Source organism: Leptonotus elevatus, chromosome 6, assembly GCF_054856555.1.
Source record: "Leptonotus elevatus isolate MCC_2025b chromosome 6, RoL_Lele_1.0, whole genome shotgun sequence".
Classification (NCBI taxonomy): Eukaryota; Metazoa; Chordata; class Actinopteri; order Syngnathiformes; family Syngnathidae; genus Leptonotus; species Leptonotus elevatus.
The window spans coordinates 15464952-15485882 of NC_141244.1; the positions used below are offsets into that span (position 1 = coordinate 15464952).

A 20931-nucleotide genomic window follows, 5' to 3' on the forward strand; every position below is an offset into this window, starting at 1 on the left:
CCTCCTGCCCCCCTCTTCCTCCCCTCCATCCACCTCTGATCCCTTTCTTCCTCCCCTCTGTCTACCTCTGATCCCCCCCCCCTTTCCACACTTCCCCGCGCAGTGATCCCTGTGAGGCAACGTCCCTGCTCGCGCAGGAGGCTGCATGTGTGGTGGCCCCGGGGCAGGGATGACACAGGCCCGCTGGAATGAGAGGGAACAGAGACTACATGGGCGTTCCTCTACAAACGCACTATTAAACGCGCTGCAGTACACAATGAGCTCATCTTAATTCAGGTCAGATGTACGTCGGATGTTCTGTTGCTTTCTTTTCGGTTTCTAATCAACTGCACACCATTGCTTGGTTGGGCCTTTTAATGTACGCTCAATATGAAGCCATGGAATTATAAACGCGGCGCACGGTTGACTTTTGCTCATGTGGAGAAGTACGCTCGTCAAGTCGGGACATGAGAGCACCTCGGGCATTTTGTAGAGGTCTTGCTCTCCCTGCGCTCGGGAAAAGACCTTTCCTCTTATCTCCCTAAACAAATCAAAAACACTCGTAAAAATATGTTTTGTTTAAATTGTCGACTGCATGAGGTTAAAGTTTATCGACAGCACACAAAAAGCCCTCAGTGCTGTCTTGGCGAGGGTTTTTAACTGTCACTAACTAGGCATAGTGAATATTAAAACGTTGAGCTGTATTTAAGAAAGTCAAACAACGCCAGACGCCTTTCTGTGGGCAGGCTTGTTTTATTGGAGGCCTGGGGGAATGTATATTTAATGTGCATTACATTTCAGGACTCACAATTAGAGCAATGCTATTGCGGTTGTGTTGTAAAGTTGCACACACTGACTTCAATTGTTTAGAAAATGGAAGGAAAAGTGTCAACATAAAAGTGACCATTTCAAAGAAAATCATTGTGGGTGTCTTCGATTAAATTGCAAAGCCACAGAAAATGCGTAGCCTTAGACATGTTTTGAAATAAGACTAACTTCGATTTCCTTTCAAGGCAGAGATAAGGACCACAAAACTTGGTGGCTCTGAGGTGTGAAAAATATTGTGCATTTAATGCAACATGGAAACAAAATGACTTCCTGTTATGTGATACCCAAAATTGCACACAGTATGCCCAGTGAGCAATATTAGTAGAAAGGGGACATTGTGTTGTAAAATCAACTGTAATTTGTAGACTGTATGCTGATCTGATTGGCTGGGTTGGGATTGGACGATATTTACTAGTGCTGGGTTTAAAAACAAAATAATCGAATGATCGATATTGAATCAATGTTCCTTTTCGAGCCTGATATCGAATCATAAAAGCATGAATCAATTATTATTTTAATATCACTTTTTCCCCATAAAAGAATAGAATAGACAGATTTTTTTTTATCTTATTGTTTTTGTGAAATTTATTGTTCACATGAATTTAAAAGTATTTTCTTACATTTATGAAAGACCTGACTTATTGCACTTTAAGACAACTAAGTCTCTTTTTAATTCATATTTACAATTATTGAATTAGAATTATGAAAATATTTTCATTTTATCCTTGCTGATGTCAACGCTTGTGTAACACTTACGTGATTATAACACGTTCGTTTCATTATAAACCAAATCATTTAATCAGTTAATGCCACCCCAAATTTAATTTGGAATTGAACGTTTGTGGAGTTTTTATCGTGTGCTTGATATTTATGATGAATTGATGTTCCATAATAAATCAATATCTGATTGAATTGCAGTGAAAAGGGAAAAGTCGAATCGAATCAAACGGAACTCTTGTGAATCGTAACTGAATCGATTGAGGAAATTAGAATCGATATTTTTTTTTTGGTAATATTGGAGATTGGCTGTAATGCCTTAGTTTGCCCGATCGGTCAATTACGTAATTGATCAGCTTCCTCTTCAGCATTTGTCCTTAACTCGTAATTGCTTCAAGACATTATTAATCAAACTGAATCCCGCAAAATTTACCAAATTCTGAATGATCAATTTATCAAATGATCATAATAAATTTGCCTCAATTATTATCATTACTTTTATGATTATAATTAGAAGGCATTCTAGTCCAAAACCACAACGACAAAAACTATGCTCAACTGTTGACACTTGATTAAAACAACAACCATTCAGGAAGGACGTCGACTTACAAACAGAACAAATAAATCGCCACTCAATTCACTCGCTTGCATTAAAGCTAATTGTGCTACGTAATGGAAACAACAGGACTGAAACCCTCTCAGGAGCCCAAGCGGAATAATGTCATTGTAAATGTCTTGTGCCCACACCCATCTCCGAGCACATCCCCCTGCCATGAGTGAAAAAAGTGGAGGTCTGCGCAGAATGTTGTATCTCATGCTTGACTAGTAACGTCCAACGCATTGAACTCAGTCCCAGATTTTTTACAACGGAGAAGCATTTCAATCGGTTCGACAACGATAGTCGCGGCTTTCAGAGCCGCTGTTTCTTATTCTTTTGGTTTGTGTCAGCGTCGCTCCCCAAAGACCGTTTTTAGGGACACGGGGAAAGAGAAAGGCGAGGAAAAAGGAGGGCGAGCGAGGGAAGTCGTCAGGTTTCACAGCTGCAGGCCCGGCTCAACTCGAAAGTAAATGGACTTGAGGAAAGCCAATCCTAATTGATTCCAAGCCTCAAAGCTCTTTAGTAAACATTGTGGAGCAATGAAAATTACTTGTTATCCTAATTCATTGGATGCTCGCGCTGTGTGTTCAACAAAGCTCAAGAACAATTCAAGGAAGCAAAATGATGTGGTTTGGTTATATATATATTTTTTCTTTTTGCATTATAACCTCTGCCGTGCTCATGTGCCAAAGAATAAAAGTTTATAGGCCTCCAGCGTTTGCTTGAAAAACGATCAATGAGGAAAACTCGTTATTGTATGTCAAAGTATTTTAAGTACAGTTATGTAACTTCTTTCAATCAATGAGCCTCAGAGGATAAAAAACTAAATCAACATAGATGGGGAAAATCCAATATATACCACCAGTAATTACCATACATTAGGTCATCTGGGTCAAACTAAGGGTTTGAGTACAATATATACGAAGCCTGGGAAGTGTCATAATGGATCAACCTCATAGTTTAGCATTAATAGTTTTTCATAGAAATTTCTTTCACGTTAAAAGTTCACACTCATTTCTCTTTTGTGAATATTTTCTTGCCCTAATAGTAAAAAAAATAAGCATTTGGCACAAAATATTCCTTAAAATACCACAAAAGTTCAACATTTCTAATGATCACTTTACCGACATTCCAAAGAAATCACAATTTCTCATTTTCACTGGTCACTAACACAGACTAACTGAGCTATTTTTAGAACGGGCCCATGGGCTACTTCTCTGGTCCTTGGCGTTGACCTGCTGTCCGTGAGCACCATGTTGGTGGTGACCCCTGATCTTAAAGGTCAACTCCACACGGCTTTGGGTTATTATGAGTGCGGACGCGCTATTTGCGAGGGATAGGGATTGCGAAAACCGGCATATTGTTGACGCTAGGGATGTCACGATCACATGATCGGAAATCGGGCCTGATCACGTCCTTTTCAGCTGATTGGAATCAGCCGGAAAAGATTGGGGGGTTAAAATCAATGATTTATTTATGTATTTATTTATTCTCAAGGGCTACAAAGCAACAAAATAATCCAGAGGTACGCAGACATTGCCAAAGGAAAAAAAAAATCTAAATATTTTGTACTATGCAACATCGCAACACAGCTGGAAACAGCGGAAGTAAACACAGCCAGTGAGGGAACATTTTGGTAGTTGTCGCGGGAAGCTAACCTGAAGCTAGCATCATGTAACAATGATAATGTCTGCAGTATGGAAATGTGGAAAGTGGAGACAGTGCTACGGCAACTTGCAATGCGTGTAAATTGAGCATTAGGATAGAGCTGCGTTCAACATATGCTACCTGAAAAACTGATATGCCTGAAAAAAAAAAAGATTTGCTCTGCTAGCCATATAAAAAGGTGTAATTTTGGGATTGTTTTGTAAAATTACAACAACAAAATAGACGATTTGGATGCATTTTTTCCCCTTCTAATTATAGAGGAATCAAATCGGGACTCAAAATCAGATGACTCAGGTGCAAAACAAATTTGATTGGGATATCTTTAATTAACTCATTTGCTCCCAAAATTGTATAAATACGTTCTCTTTTAAATATTACCATGCTCCTAATGACGTATTTATAAATTGTTTATGTTTTTTTTTATGCTAGAGCATACAGAAGGCTTTGATGCAGCTTCTGAACTGAAGAGAACGGTTGAAGCAATGATAGTTGTTACAAAAACGGCCAGCAGGTGGCAGTACAGTATAGGAGATCAACCAGGGCCATGTTGCAAAAAGCTAATTTCCCCACAGTTTTAAACAGATTTGTGAATAATTATAAAACTTAGCTATATTCTAATGCTAATTGCTGAAGAATGGAATCAGATAGAAATATTTTTTCCTGATGAAAGAAAAGACTCTAATCTCTTTTTTGGTAGGTTCCATGTTTTTATAGCAATAGAACATAATATTCTGTGGGCCTTGGAAAATCAGTCAAAATCCAGTAAAACAGCCGGGAGCGAAGGGGGCTGCTTCAGTGAAAATAGCTGGGAGTGAATGAGTTAATCGATGCCCTTTATAACAGCATTGAAATTATATAAATTATATATATATATATATATAGTATATATTTAAAAAAATAATAATAATAAATTCTTGAACATGGGATGAACCGCCAATACGTGCATGGATGGCTCAAAAAACAAATAAATTAATTTAAAAAATATTTTTAAAATATAAAAAAACCCATTAATTTTTTATTTATTTATTTATTTTAACTATTGTTAAAATTTTATTGACAACATTATATTTACCATGATGACAACAGATTGAAGCTGAAACTAATGTAATCACTTTTCTTCCGCATTTTTCTAATGACTATTCACCCAGTGTCACTGAGGTTCCACTATAGACAAAAAGACAGAGAAAGCATTCAGAGAGTAGAATAAGCGACAGAATGAACACGTACAAGCAAAAAGCATCTGACCAGAAATCAGAAAAGCATGTGTGACCGTCAACCAGTGAAGAGGTGAACATTCTTCAGTAAGGTGAGTAGTTTTTAATGACAGGTAAACTCAGGTGAAGCAGGTCCCGTAAAGTCTAGGTTACTGGCCGTGATTGCCGCTGCACCTCCAAAGCGGATGAAATTCCATCCTTGTCCTTGACAAAGAGCCCGACGGGACGTCAGTCAAGCTTACAGCGACGGGCCTCCCATCCAATATTCACAAGCTTCTCAAGCTGTAAATCTACACAGGATAACCTCGACACAGCGCCGGCGCAACGCTGAGACATCTCAATGTCTAGCTTCCCGCAGGTCTGGTTTAAAGTAACACAAAGCTGGCACAACTCTGAAGGTGCTTGGGGTACAGAACAGGCAGTTAAGGCGGCCGGTCAGTGTAATCGTAAGATAAAGAGTACCACAACCTCCGCAAGAAAGACTTTCACAGCGCTCGTACATATCAAACCATGAGCAGCTGAAAGTCTTCACTGTCGCCGCATATGTTGCGTTATCCTTTTATCAGGCAAGGGACCATATTTGGTAAGTGGGTGTTTAAGATGAACCCTACACACTTCGCTATGAGGCTAAATTCCTCGCAGTCAGGCAGCAAATACAGCGAAAAATACATGATAAATATATTTTGGGATTGGAAATTGGAAGTCGACCGACATGCAGGAACGGAATGCGTTCGGCCTCTATTGCATTCCACATTCCCAATTTTTGGTGTCGTTTCACACCTGTGTCATCGTGGAGCGAAGACTCACAGAGGTTCCCCCGCACAACGTGAAATGCTAAACCACTGTTAAAGCGGACAATACTGAGAACTTCAACAGTGAGCTCATCTTTGGCATGTTCTGCTGAGGGACAATGCTGAATGATGAGCAAAATATGTACAGCGACCCCCACTTGTTCACTGCTCAAAAAGTAGCAAAACGCTGACATTGCCTCAGAGCAAGAATGACAATCAGGGCCAACGGAGACAAGTCAAGCTTGTTACTACATTTGTTGTGATATTTCAACCATAGGTTAACACTTCTGGTCATTCTATACCAGGGGTCTGCAACCTGCGGCTCTGGAGCCATATGCGGCTCTTTAGTCGCTCTCCTGTGACTCCCTGTGGATCTCTAAAAAAAACAATTTGTAGAAATTAATATAAATTTATTTTTACATATTGTTATTTATGAGTAGAGGTGTCAGGTGATTAAAATGTTTAATTGTATTTAATCGCATGACTTCAATAGTTAACTCACGATTAATCACAAATTTTAAATCTGTTCTAAATGTATAATAAGTTTTCATACTCTTGTTAACATAAAAATGTTGAACTAATAAAAAATATGGCTGCATCTTTTAGTCTGTGATTGCGTAATCATTTATAAAATTGAGTTAAAATTATTGTACTGTAAAGAGTGTGATTTTGATTTGTGTTGAGGTCATTTTCTGCCACTAGACGGCATAATTTCATTTTTAAGACATTAATGACAGCTCAGTGCATTTTCATTTCATATTAAGAGCTCTTTAATCTTTAACATTAAGTAACATTTTTAAATTACAACTTGACCCCAGTCTCCACAAATGTATGCATTATTATTGAATAATAATTACTGCTAAATGTTGACGTGTCCCCTGCGTTGCAACTGGAATTCCCCCAGTACAGGCTTTCCAAGTAAGGTGCGGTCATTAATCGCACATTTAAAAAAATGTATGGTGTTAAAATAACTTTAAATTAACTCACTCATTTTGACACCACTATTTTTTAGATAAATAATTTTCAAATATGATTTAGATTTATTTATTTTTAAGAATAATTAAATGTTTAAAAAATGTCATAGTCCAAATTTTTACGTCGTCAAATAGAGGTAGATGAAAATGTTTTTAAAAATTACCTAAAAATGTCCAAAAAATTACCATTACATTTCCAAAAAGGAAGAGAAAAAGTAGAAAATTACCATAAAATGTCTATAAAAATGTAAAAAATAATTGAAATTGATAGCAAAAAAGGCAAAAAAATGTTTTAAATAACGACATGTTCAAAAAAGAAAGACAGAAAATTACCATAATATATCCATAAAATAAAAAAATAAAAACTGAAATTTTACAGAATGGCAGAAAATCTAAAAATGTATGAAAAACAAAGCATGAAAAAATTAAAAATATATAACAATCCAAAAGCAGAAGATGCAAGGTAGAAGAAAATGAATCTCAAAGTATTGGATGCTGCACATTTTTCTGTTATGGTGTAGCTCTAATTAGCACTTGGGTTTCCTTCATCACAATGTTCAAATGTTTTGCAGCTCCAGGCAGATTTTTTGTTATTTATTTGGCCTAAAATGGCCCTTTTGACAGGAAAGGTTGCTGACCCCTGTTCCATACAAACACATAATACATTCCATTCGGTGCATTCTCTGGTTCCTAATTAAATGTGAGCTTGATTACAATGGCTGACTCACCCAATTTGTCTGTTGGTGGATGGAGCCTGAGTGATGACGGAGCTGGACTGAGGAGAGGGTAGAGCCTGCTGGATCACGATGCTGGTGTCGTGGTTGCCCATTCTCGAGTGGGCCTGCTGGTGTTGCCCCCCCTGGCCGTGCACAGAGATGTTCTGAAACGCCAAATACAAAAGAGTTGAGGATGAAGTGAAAATGATCTTAACTCTGCATAAAAACTAGCCTTTAAGGATGGCACAAAACCGCTGAACAGCAAACCAACATTAAAGAACTAAATTATTACATTTTTCACAAAAATCAAGTCGCACAAAACTTCACATTATTTTGGTATAGGCATGGGCCAATTAACAGTTTGACGCTCTACCATGGCTTTAAAAAGCCAAAGTTTCAATTAGCTAATACTGGCTGTCATCAGTAATGTGCTCTTCTTTTTCTTTTTTCTTTTTTTTTAAGGGGACTTTAAACAGGGCACAATACGATTGGCTTGCAGGGTTGAGTAAAGAGCCGCCTCTTTGAAGTTAATTGCCTCCAATTAAATCCCCCCCTGCCCCCTTCTAGCTAGCTAGGTGACCAGGTACAGATGGGAGCAAGACAAAATACACACTGGTTATTGCTAAATTGCTAATTAATGAGCATTGTCCTAAAAAAAAAATCTAGTTAAAAAATGGTGCCAGTGTGTACTAATTAGCTCCAAGAACAACATGAGTAGCTCGTGAATCTGTTGAAAAAAATAGCCCACCAATGATGGGACAATGTGACCTACTAAGAAGAATTAAAGAGAAGAAGAATGTTAACATTTACTCATATATTTAAACTTAACATGGTACACGTTTGAGCTATACCAAATATTCTATATTTTGTTTAAAAGTAAAATAGTGTTCGATGGTGACAAAAAGAAAATCAGTTTTTATTTATTTAAAAAACAACAACAACAAAAGGTCATTATATATATATATATATAAAGTGATTTATAATTCTCACGACGACGCATTAGGGCCACGTATAATTATTTTTTAAATTTATTTTGAGGGGTGTTCCCAAAAAAATTGGCAAGTTTCTGATGTTTTTCTCGCAAATCTGAGTTTCATTTTTTATTTTTATTTTTTTCACGCAAATTTGTCACTTTATAAAGTGGCAAATTTGCGAGTTTATTTTTATTTTTATTATTATTTATTATATACATAATATTACTCCAACAACAAAAATATATATATATGTGGCCGTCGTAAATTCTTGATGATAAATACATCATATTAAAATTGCATGTTTATATACTGTATCATCCGTATGTATTACATTATAATATGACTGTGAATGACGTACAGATTACATTTGATGCACAGGATATGCAAATTTAACATTTTTCACATTTTTCAGTGCTATCTATCATTTGTTCATTTCTGTGTATTTTGCTTGCTGGGACTCGCCCCCTGCTGACTTGGCACAACCTCCCGTCATAAAGCATACAGACTGGGGAGGCTAGACGTGGTTGACCCGGGCACAGACAAGATTCAGAGTCAAAACACTTGGACAACATCCTTAAGTACAACTTGCACCACACATTTTCCCAGACAGGCAGATTAGATAAGAAGTCTGTCTTGTGATGATTTGACGAGTAGCACTGCATCGTCTTCATCTGCCAAATCTACAAAGCGTGCTGTATAACGATATGTTTATTTTAAATGAACAAAGGACTCTCCTAAACATTGCTGCACGCCTGCGTGGGTATTGTCAGCACGGCAGGACGACAAGACTGAAGTTTTATTTGAAGTTACAGGTGGAGAAGTCAATCTCTCATCTCCTCACCTGTGGTGGATGACAAATATGTCAATGTCAACAAGACCGACGAAAGGTCATAGGCTGGGGCACTAAACTGAATATACAACAACACATAAGAAAATGTTATCCAAAAAGTCAAGTTTAGATGCTGTTTATAGGTTTTTCTCTTCTTCGTGATTTTTTTCTTATCAATGTTTGATTAACTAAGGAACCATAACCCCCCTTCGACCAGTTTACATCATTCTTCTAACATATGACCAGTCAAAACCAAAAATATGGGGCGCCGTGATTTTTCCACATTTGTTGGAGGAATTTACTTTCTATTTTTACCATTTGAGTCATGATGCAAGAGTTCACTCTCCCCCAGAATCAGCCCCTTCATTCCCAATCATTCAGTTTAGGCGTTTGAAGTCACATGGAGGTCACTGTGCTCATTAGGAACGTTTTGAGACAGCATCAATTTGTCTGTACCCTTCCCCAGCACTGCAATCCCATCTAGGAGGTCTACAGACAATTCCTTTGGCTTGATGCTTGCAACTGTAGGACGTTGAATAGACAGGTGTGTGCCTTTCGAAACCATCTCCAATCAACTGAATTTGCCAAAGGTGGACTCTAATTCAGCTCGTCCAAACATTTCAATGATGATCAGTGGAAACAGGAAGCACCTGAGCTCCATTTTGAGATACATGGCAAAGGCTGTGAATACTACCATGTACATGTCATTCAATACACTTCCAAAAATCTATAAAATAAAAAAATAAATACAAAATAAAATGTATTTATTTATTTTATATAAATAAATAAAATATATATTATATTATTTAAAAGTATTTTTATTATTATTATTTTAGTATTATTTGTATTATTATTATTTATTGATTTAAAAAATATATATATTTATTTTTTTGTCATTATAGGGTGTTGTGTGTAAAACTGTATGAAAAAAAAAGTCAAAAAGTACAGTCAGTAAAGTCAAATGTGGAGAATCTCTCTCCTAACCTAATATTGCAAAGCGAACTGAACTGTACTGCTTGCGGTGGAAAAGCGATATGATTGATGACTGCACCAGATAGGAGGTCATCAGCACCTGACCTGACCCCTGTCAGAGAGCATGCGGCTTCAGGTTCACCTGTTTTAACCCGATGCTTCTATTCCCGCAGTACCTGTTTGGAGTCCTCTTCTTCCTGTGCCTTGCAAAACTCCTGCTCGATGGAGCAGTCCAGCTCGCTAAACAGTCCCACCTCCTCGCAGTTCTTCAGGAAGCGCGTCGGCGTTGGCGTCTGGTCTGCACATCAAGCAGCAAAGACGAGCATTATTATCACTTATTTTTGATTTATTGGACTCCATTTATTATTTGCATTTAGTTCTGTGTTGTTTGATTGCATGAATGGCTTTGTTTACATTTGCAGCATTCACATAACTGCTTGAAAAACAAAAGGTGCATTACTATAATGTGGTTGCTATTAACGTGACAATTTGTCAATTCGATGGGGCAGGAGAGACTCTTGTCGACAACACCTGATAAAGTACAGATCTCACCCACCAAGCGGGGGTCTCATTTGTTGAGGGCACTCAAAAGCTGCGGTATTCAACTTGGCTTTGGGAAGGGGGGGGGCAGCGCAAGGATCAGGTTTCAGACAGTTGAGGGTGATTTTAGGATCAGGGTTGTTTCAAAGGCTAAAAGCAGAGCTCAGAGTCTGTTTATCTACTTTCAGGAGACCAAGGCTTGTTTCACTTTGACCTATGAACCCAAAATAGGTTGTGGGTTTTTTTTGGTGGCTAAAAGTGCTGGAAAGAAAACGAAAACATTGATGTTGAGTTGTTGATAAGACCTCTAACTAAAACGATTTTGCAAGCAATCAATTAATAAACGACTTAAAAACTTTTTTTTCACACATTTCATGACTGCTCATCATTTTGGAGAGGCTCAAAGGAAGAGCTACTTTCATTTGAAGCGTTTCTTAAGAAAAAATATGCAAGCGCCTCGGAGGTGTAACCTGAGCAAGAAAGACAAAATGTGATCTTGCAGTCCAGGAAGAGGGCTAAGGGATGACACGTGTGGCAGACAGACTGTATTACGGATTCGTTTTTTTGCACAGTAGATTGACAGATGATGTTAAGATTACGGAAATGAGACAATCAAGTTCATGTGCAAGCAATTCTTTGTCATCCATATAATAACAGTAATCATAATTATAAGAATAATAAATGTGAACACGAACGGATGTTATAAGTGCCTGTGGTCCCTACCTAAGAAGAAGTCAACCTTCATTTTGTCTTCACAATAGTCCCACTAGTTCAAACACGGTTTTCTGATTAATATTGTGTTTGTGGAATATGAATTAAGCAGCAAAATCCACTCTTTTTATTTTATTATTATTATTATTATTATTATTATTTTTTTATTTTTATTTTTTTATCCATCTCAGGGGTTGCAGCTATTTTGTCACTTGCTGTTGACAGAAAATGACATCAGAGTTTCTCGGGGCTCAGGTAACGACCAATCACGGCTCACCTGTTAGCATTTGAAATTAAAGTGTGCCAGGTCCAAAGTTGCTACAGTTCATAATTGACCACTAAATCTGCCTAACTTTGTTTCACAATCGAGATTGCACAATAGTCATAAACTAAACCATTTTTTAAGAATGATAATCTCTAAATAAATTAATTACAATCATAACGTCCTAATTTTCATGTGTTTATTTTTGAAAGACTTCTGAAAGATTGATTAAAGACATTTTAATGCCATTTAAAGCCTTTTGATTTTAGATACATAAAGGCTATCTCTGAGTTTAAAACATTTACATCCAAACTTAAAAACTGGTTGAAAATGAATCAAAACTGAGCCCACGTGTAGTGAATGAATGGGCAACATGTGTTATTGCACTCTATTATATTAACAGATTTTTATTATTTTTAAGGGGTGGAATTATTTTTTATGTGTTTTAGATTGTGAATCAATTGTAAAAAGCTCAATCAGGGATGGGAGTTGTAAATTAGCTTCTGCTAAACTTTATATGCTCAACATCAGTTGCAAGCTTTGTCTGATTGCATTGTCCTTGTCAACAAAAACATAAATACATTTAATGCCTAAAAAAAAAAAAGATCTGCAGGAAGCCTGAGAAAATGGTAGGTAATAATGCCATAATAATCTAGCAGACTTTTTATTGTTTTCACAGAAATGGCGGAAACCCTTTTTCAAAACTTTTGAGATACAATTTTAAAAGTTAGAGTTTTAAGTCATGAAAATGAATGTTCAAAATGACGTTCTTTTGTTTTTCCACACTGTTATGTCCAAACAGCACCTAAGATTAAGACATTTCTTCTTTTCATAAACACATCATACATGTATCCATTTTTATTCACGTGAACGTTTGCATGTTTTTTCAGATAAAGAACCGAATGATGACCAGATTGTCAGTTAATAATCTACAAGTCATTATTGCCCCAAAAACACACAGTTAGCAATATTGTAAAAAAAAAAAAAAAAAAACTCATTCACTGCCATTGATGGCTATAGAGGTAAAAAATTAATTTGAACTATTTCTATTAGTCTATTTTTCTCACTTTTGTTAACAAGAGTATGAAACCCTAGAATTTGTTATTATTATTGTACATTTAGAACAGATATAAAATTTGTGATTAATCATGAGTTAACTAGTGAAGTCATGCTATTAATTAATTAATTATGATTTTCTTTAAAAAACAAACAAAAGATTATTAAAAAAAGAAAAAAAATTTACCTTTTTTTTTTAAAGAAGTTTATTAAAAATTAGGATTTTTTCATAATTACTCCCATGACTTGACTAGTTAACTCACGATTAATCACAAATTTTATATATTTTCTAAATGTACAATAAGAATTATTTTCTAGGTTTTCATACTCTTGTTGACGTCTATAGCCGTCAATGGCAGTGAATGAGTTAAAATATGAGACAACTGCGATGTTAATTGTGATGCAATCCAAAAAATTGGGTGCATCTAATCTTTGCGCTGGTGCAAAAAAAGAAAGAAAAGAAAAGGTGGGCGCACCAGTGCAACAAGTTATTGCATTGTTGTTATTATTACAGTATTATTATGTTATCATTGTTGTTATTATTTGAGATAATTAGGGATCCGTTTGCTAGTGGGGGAATCTTCTGTCACAGGTCACGTTCATAAATACCTTCCCATAAATTATCAAGCCATCTTTTGATTAAACACCTTTAGCAGAAGATCAACCTTAACGATGGTTGAATGCAAATCAACCGAGTTGTGAAGGCATTCAATAAACGCGATCGTCTCAGTCATCGCATCTGTTGGGCGTGTGCGTCACATGGCTGTTAACGAGGCACATCGTCAAGATTACAGGCCACGCCGTAACTCACCTGATAACAAGTTGTCATTCTTTATGGAAGGAAACTTTAGGGTCATCTCATGTTTGTGTCGATGTATCATCAGATGGTCTTCAGTGGGGAATCGCTGCGTAGGAAATGTATAAAAACAAAGACTCATTTAAAATGTGTTTTAGTGAATACAGCTAAAAAAATTAATAAACATTGTTTATATGTAAAAGATCATGAGGTCTTTCCTCTCTTCATATTACACACATGAACACACACTTGCAGTGTTGTTTTGTCTTGACGCACTTACCTGTGAACAGCCAGGAGCGTTGCAAATATACGGCCTTTCCGGGTCTGAGTTCATCACAACTTCTCATAAAACTAAAAAAATAAAAAAAGGGGACAAAAGAGGAAAATAAAGAGAGGAAGTAAGTGATGCAGGTTTTCACAGCAGCATCCTACAGGGAAAAATACACTCGTTTGTGCGGCATCAAATTATATTGCACCTGTAGCAGCTGCAAGGTAATTTCAGTAATAAACGTTTCACTTTAAATTACATTAAAGTAATGGGGTTGTGGTTTTCAAGGGCTGAAAATGATGGATTCAGCAAAATATCCTCTTGGGACACCTGACAAACAAAAGTCGTATGGAATTTAGAGGCAGACCACATCTGCTGGCTAAAGGTTAGGAGAAAATTGTTTTCTCCTTAATTGTTTCTGTAATTTTGCAATTGGAGAAAAACGAGACAAATTGGTTAAGACACTCAAATTTCATTTTTTTGGTTTTGGGGATTATATCCTCAAGTTTCATCATGAAGCAGCCATTTCACCGTCAGTTTCACTCAGTCGGATTTTATGACAGTAAGGACAAGAAGGGCGAGATTTGGCAGAGCAGCGCTGACGGCATAACATGCAGTTTTGTTCCGGAAGTTCAGGCAGTGGGTTGGATGCTAACTGCTACCGTTAGTCAACAACTGGCAAGCTGCCTTTCAACTTTGACACTTGCTATTGTGTTTTATTGTTTTTACAGTTATGGTTAGCATTTTTTAAATCTGATTAATACTGTGTTAATGGAATATGAGTTATTCAGCCAAATCCACTCGCTTTTAGCAATTTCAGCGGGCGGCCATTTTGTCAATTGCTGTCAACTGAAAATGACATCACTGTTGCTCAGGACTTAGATAACGACCAATCACGACTCACCTGTTTTCAGGAGCTGGTACGGATAAAAACGGGAGGATTTTGCTGCTTAACTCAGATTCCACAAACACAATATTCATCAGAATGCCGTGTTTAGACTACTGAATACACTTACGACATATTGTTTGGGTTGACTTCTCGAAGATAATTTCTGAAAATGTACAATTGCATATTAGAGACGGAGAAAGGCTGAAGTGCAAGGATTTTCTTTTTTAAAAAGGGAAGTCAACTCAAAGAAAATATCTTGACAGTAACTTCTATGCAGCAACACTAGTCTAAATACAGTATTCTGGTTAATATTGCCTTAGCGGAATATGAGTATAAGCAGCAAAATCCAGCAGTTTTTATCAATATCAGAAGGCGGCCATTTTGCCACTTGCTGTCGAGTGACAATGACATCACAGTTGCTCAGGTCTCACATAACAACCAATCACAGCACAGCTTCAGAAAACAGGTGAGCTTCGATTGGTCATTGCGTGAGCCCTGAGCAACTGTGATGTCATCTTCAGTCAACAGCAAGTGGAAAAATGGCCGCCCCCTGAGATTGATAAAAAAACGGCTGGATTTTGCTTCATATCTCATATGCCACAAATTTAATATTAATCAGAATGTAATGTTTAAATTAGTGAGGTCACCTATAACATATTATTGTTATTATTATTATACCCGAGGCCTTAAGTGGATATATCTTTGTGGCTAAAACGTAGTTATACACCAACAGCATTTGAGAATGGAAAGAACTTAATTTTTCACAAATGTAAAGCCTCATTTTATATACTTGGCCTTTTTTTAATTATTCCAATTTGGCAGGGTTGCAAACAATACTCTTCTCTGTGGTGGGTTAAATTAAAAAGACATTTATTTCCACTTCACAGAAACTTTAATATTTACAGTGGTTACCTTCTTTTTACACTTTTATGACGGATGTTAAAATTTGATTTAAAGCATTGCATGTACAGTTAATGGCTTATATTTTACATTGGCGTCTGTAACTAATTATTTCTCTTGGCATTATTTCCTATGGGAAAATTGTTTTGAAATACAAACAAACTGGAGGTTAACCAGCTTTCCGAGATGGAGTGTGTTCAACCTTGGAGCTTCAACTTTATTGGAGCACTGCTTTTATCGAGCATAGCTTACACACAATTTAGAGACAGACTGAAGCACCTGGGGAAGAATTGGGGGGTTTTAATGCCTCGCTCAAGGAGAGCATTATATACTCTGACCCCGCCATATCATTTGGCTGCTGGGAATTGACGATAATAAAAATAAAGACAGTACAAATATGAATTAATTTAATATTGCCAGGCGCTGCCGAAAGTACAATTTGCTATGGTCAAGTACCATGCCATATATTCTACTATGATAAAAAAAAAAAAGAGTAATATATTAATCTACAAACAAATTTATGGCATTTTGTAAAAGAAGCATATGTCTTGTGTTCCATTTAAAAAATAATATTGTAAAAAACCCACAAAGAATTATAGGTCTACAAATTCTCATCCCTCTTTTCACTTACAGTAATTGGAATGTGGACATGGCAACAACAAAAAAACACATTCGGAATTCATCTAAAAAATGCATTCATGGTTGAACACCAGCGGAAGGAAAAAAAACACATCAAAACATTTTAACAGCTTCTCAAGATCAATCCAAGGCCGAATATGTTACGGTTTAAAGGCTCTGAGACCCGAGTGCATTTAGGAAAATACAACCTTGACTTAATATTGCAAATGCAAAACTACAAGCAGGGATTGACTACCTGTCTCGGTTGCAAAGTCCAACGTTTGATGAACCCATCTAACGCTCAACCTTGTTGACGAGATGAGAGCTACGTGGAAGTCAAGGACATTTGGAAGATGAAGTACAGTTGTAAGAATAGATTTTTTCAACAGCCTACACGTACATATGAGCCTGGATAGCTCAGTCGGTAGAGCATCAGACTTTTAATCTGAGGGTCCAGGGTTCAAGTCCCTGTTCAGGCGTAGTATTTTCAAGGCAGGAGCGGCACAGACACGAATGGTACATGGTTGGGTAATCAATGCACTTCAAACCCAAAATATGAGCACGGTACCACGCTATTATGCATATGGAAAATACAGTTTTTCCATATAATAATAAAACAATCCATTATCTCTGACTTTAGAAAACGAGAGTATTCTTCGTCCCGCTCTTTAGGTCCCGCTTGAACTGTCATCGGTGGCTTTTCGGTCACTGTTCATGCAGCTGTTGGTCAATTATCATGCCAATCATAATATCAGCTCATCATATGTTGCAAGGCCACTCGTGTGTCAATAATTACAAGCATTACCCGCGATTCAAATTTTTTTGCAGCCATTGAGTTGCCCGGTACTGAAATAATGCAGTTTGGAAGAAACGCAGTTTTAATGAGCCTATTTAGGAATTGCATCGCTAATTCAATTCTAATTATGTGCAAGATTAAGGTTTACTATGTTTTTATAGGTCAAGAACCAAATCAGAAAAGGGGTTTCTGCCCATGATGCAAACTTAGAAAAAGACATCATGCCTTACCGACATATGTCAAGGACACAGGAAACATGACTGAAAAAAAATCCTTGACTAAGTAATTGTGTGCGTGATTATTAATCAATAACCATTTCACCCAAAACTAAATCTGACCCGTTTTGGATTCCACGGGTTCCAGCACTAAGTTTGGGACCTGCCACATAAATTGTACTTTAGTTTATTATCATTATTCATAAGGCGACGAATGCCAGGACAAGTGTGTGACACTGACTTTTCCTGCCGTGTTGCCAACAAGTATTGTTCTAACTAGTCACAATGCCAAACTTCTGGTTTTGAAATTATATATGGATAAGTACCTCAATGTTGATATTAAAGATACATAGTGAAAACATATACATTTCCTCCTCTTGGTAAAATAAAATAAAATTTGAGATAATGATTTTACAAAATTGTACATCATTTGTTTTTTGAAGGTTGACGATTACCGTAACATCTATGCTACTTGTCACTAGCCCCCTGCTATGCGGTTTTGCATTAAGCTAGCAGACTTTTGTGGTTTAACTCTTTTTTTTTATTCCTCTTCTTGGTAAAATAAAATACAATTTAAAAACATACGCAGCCTATGTAACACTTGGGGTTGCTTCATTTGTGTTTTTTGAAGGTTGACAATTTTCGTAACATCTATGCTACTTGTCGCTCGTCGCACTGTGTTGTTTCGCATTAAGCTAGCAGACTTTTGTGGTTTAATTCTCTGTTATCCCTCCTCTTGGTAAACTAAAATAAAATATGAGAAGATAAGTATATAACACTCGGGTTGCATCATTTGTGTTTTGAATGTTGAGAATTACCATAACATCTACGCTACTTGTCGTTAGCCCTCTATTTCGCTTTCGTGGTTTAATGCTTTCTTATTACCTGGGAGTGACAAAAAAAAAACATCAGGTTGAAGCAAGCATGTTTTGCCTCTTGTTTGGAATGATGTTAGTTATCTGTTGAGCTGTACGCAGCCACTCTTATACCAGTACTAACAAAGCGTACAACATGATATCGCAAAATGCAGGCGGTAATGTCTGATCTAATAATATAAGTCGCATCTCGTTGTCTGATTGTGGGATGCTGTGTCCTTATTTAAAAATGTGTTTTCTCTTACAGGTCTGATGTGGCAATTTTGCTGCGTCTCTTTATACAAGAGGTTATTGAAACATAAGGGTTGCTATAAAAGACTGATGATTTACCCTGATTAATTCCTCCTTATATTGCACTTCATATTTGTAATTTATTCCACACAACACATTTATGATTATTTTACCTTTAGGCAAGTTCAACTGGGCCCCAGATGTAAACTACTTAAATGTGTTTTTTTCACGGCTACAGACTTATTTCCTCAAGCACAGTCAAAACACTCAAATATTGTGTTATGCTAAGCAGTGCTGTTTTCCCAACAAGCTGTGCTTCATGAGCAAGCCTGCAGAACCGGGTCTGGACAGGGTCTCTCTGTCAGGGACCGACGAGGCCCTGCTCTCGTTTGCTGTCACCAGGTCGCTGCGGGCCCCTAAAAACTCAGCTGGTCCCCTCTGACACAACAAACAAAATATGAAGCCAAACTGGAGGGAAAATGCCGAGTTTCATGCGCCTTTGCGTTGTCACTTGTTCTGTTTCGACATCCTTCTTGAACATGTTGACAAAATAATCAAAAAGAAAAATACATAATGAGCCAGATGAAAAATAGGTCTTTCTGCATTTCAAATAGGTCCTTGGAGCACATTTGTCAAGAAATTCAAACCATATGAGGTGAAAAAGGTGTCATCATTAATTCTGTCAATGACCCAATCACTTTCACACTTCTCATAATCAGTGCTAAATGCCCTTTCCTCAGAAAGACCACTTGGCTCTTATGTGATAGATGTTTCGCAAAGGAAATTTAGTTGCGCTTTACATTAACCATAACCTGATGTGTGCGCAGGGGAAGGATTAAGGGTGCGGAGTTCAATTTCAAGAAGAAGTACGGGAATGAATTCTCCAGGTTGAGTGCATATTTGAATTTCAACAGCACATCAAGGGAACGAGTGGCTGGGGCGCAAAGGCGGACGGGGTTAAAGCAAGCGAAAACATGCACAGCAATTCAAACCTCCAGCTCCCCTCAGCCCAGGCCTTTGACAGCGCAGGTTCAAGGTGGGATCACGACAATCCCTCAGGCGGGGAACACGGACCACATAGACAATATCTGCGCACAACCGCAAGCTCTTTGACTGAACATGAAACAAAAACACTAAGTAAGTGTACACCTCAATAGTTGTCACTTTGCTGCCGTCTTCCTTACATGTAAACTAACACTGGCAACTATTAGAATATCATTTTCGGACACTACTACTATTCAGTCTTAATACATCAGGTGTGCCGCGGGAAATTATCCAATTTCACTAAACTGCTCTGAAAATTATTCATTCACAAAAAACACAGTATTTTTGTTCATATATCTATGCCAGCAACATATAGTGACAGACATACCAATTAAATGTGTTTCCACTAGATGTCAAAAGGTACATAGTTAACCTGTGCATGCACTCGTTGAGACATTGTTGTTTGATGTTGTGCCAAGGGATTTTTCCAATATCAAATATGCGCTTTGGCTGAATATAGGTTGGGTAACATCGCTCTAAAAGATGTTTGTTTATGACTGACTGCGCAAAACTGTTGACTGAACCGTGACTGATTTTGGAGATTTAGGCCACAATTAGGAGAGGATGGTTTCACCTTGAACACATGTAACAGCCATCACGAAAGAAATGGAATGGAAATGCAGGTCATATTTCATGTGCAGCTGGATAATCAACAAGCTGATTTGAAATATGGGAAGAATTAGGTCCGCATTAAGCATATAAGCATAGTTAGCTACATACAGTACAGTCAGTAAGATTTTCAATTCTGGAGATAGAAGCGGCTAAGAAGGACAGAAGTAGAAGGTCTCTGGTTTGATCCCCACTCATCCAAGTTACCCTTGAGCAAGACATTCAACACAGCAAAAAGTTGAGTGTGAAAATAACTCCCACACTTTTCCCAAGTTTTTTTTATATACCACACTCAACAGAGTTGAATTAACACTTTCAAAATAGTTGTTCATTTTACACTGTGCCAGAGTTTCTCATCTTAGTCACTTAGCTTGCTTTGATTAACTCACTGCAGAGTTAGTTTAACTCTAAATAAATCAACTCCAACACTGACCCCCATTTAAGTCAGACAGTGTTAAAAATACACTTTGGGGGTTGAAATCAACTCTGAAACATTTAACACCAAAATGTTAACACTCCAATTTTTGCAGTGCTTTGCATCAAAGTATCGTATCGGTACTTGCAACGGCAGGCAATACCATTTGTAGCCATTTTACAATCAGCAACTAGAAATTAGAAATTTAGAAGAATATAAAATTGCTATTAATTTCATGCATTTTTAAGGAAAAATGCTATTTTGGGATATAGTTCTCTTTTTTTAAGTTATCTGTTATTGTTTTTATTTGGGGAAATTTTATATATCAAAAGTACTAATGGCATAGGTATTTGGTATCGGTGACTACTCAAGAGTTGAGTGCTTCTACTGGTATCATTTGAAAAAAGTGGTATCGAGCATCTTTTCAGTCACTCTTCAATCATTTT

At 37.0% G+C, this 20931-nt stretch overlaps 1 protein-coding gene and 1 non-coding gene across 3 annotated transcripts in view; one reads left to right on the forward strand and one right to left on the reverse strand.

The window, feature by feature from the left end:
• creb5b (cAMP responsive element binding protein 5b) overlaps positions 1 to 20931 on the reverse strand; it is a 72844-nt gene that overhangs the window by 42908 nt on the left and 9005 nt on the right. For both annotated transcript variants that reach the window (XM_086077681.1, XM_086077680.1), the window contains exons 2-5: positions 13906 to 13976; positions 13641 to 13734; positions 10437 to 10558; positions 7498 to 7649 (exon numbers count right to left, since the gene is read on the reverse strand). In XM_086077681.1, coding sequence (XP_085933807.1) covers positions 7498 to 7649; positions 10437 to 10558; positions 13641 to 13734; positions 13906 to 13959 — 422 coding nt within the window. In that variant the 5' untranslated portion in view covers positions 13960 to 13976. The remainder of the gene's footprint in view (positions 1 to 7497; positions 7650 to 10436; positions 10559 to 13640; positions 13735 to 13905; positions 13977 to 20931) is intronic.
• On the forward strand, positions 16707 to 16779 carry trnak-uuu (transfer RNA lysine (anticodon UUU)). The gene has a single exon. It is a non-coding gene; the product is annotated as a tRNA-Lys (tRNA).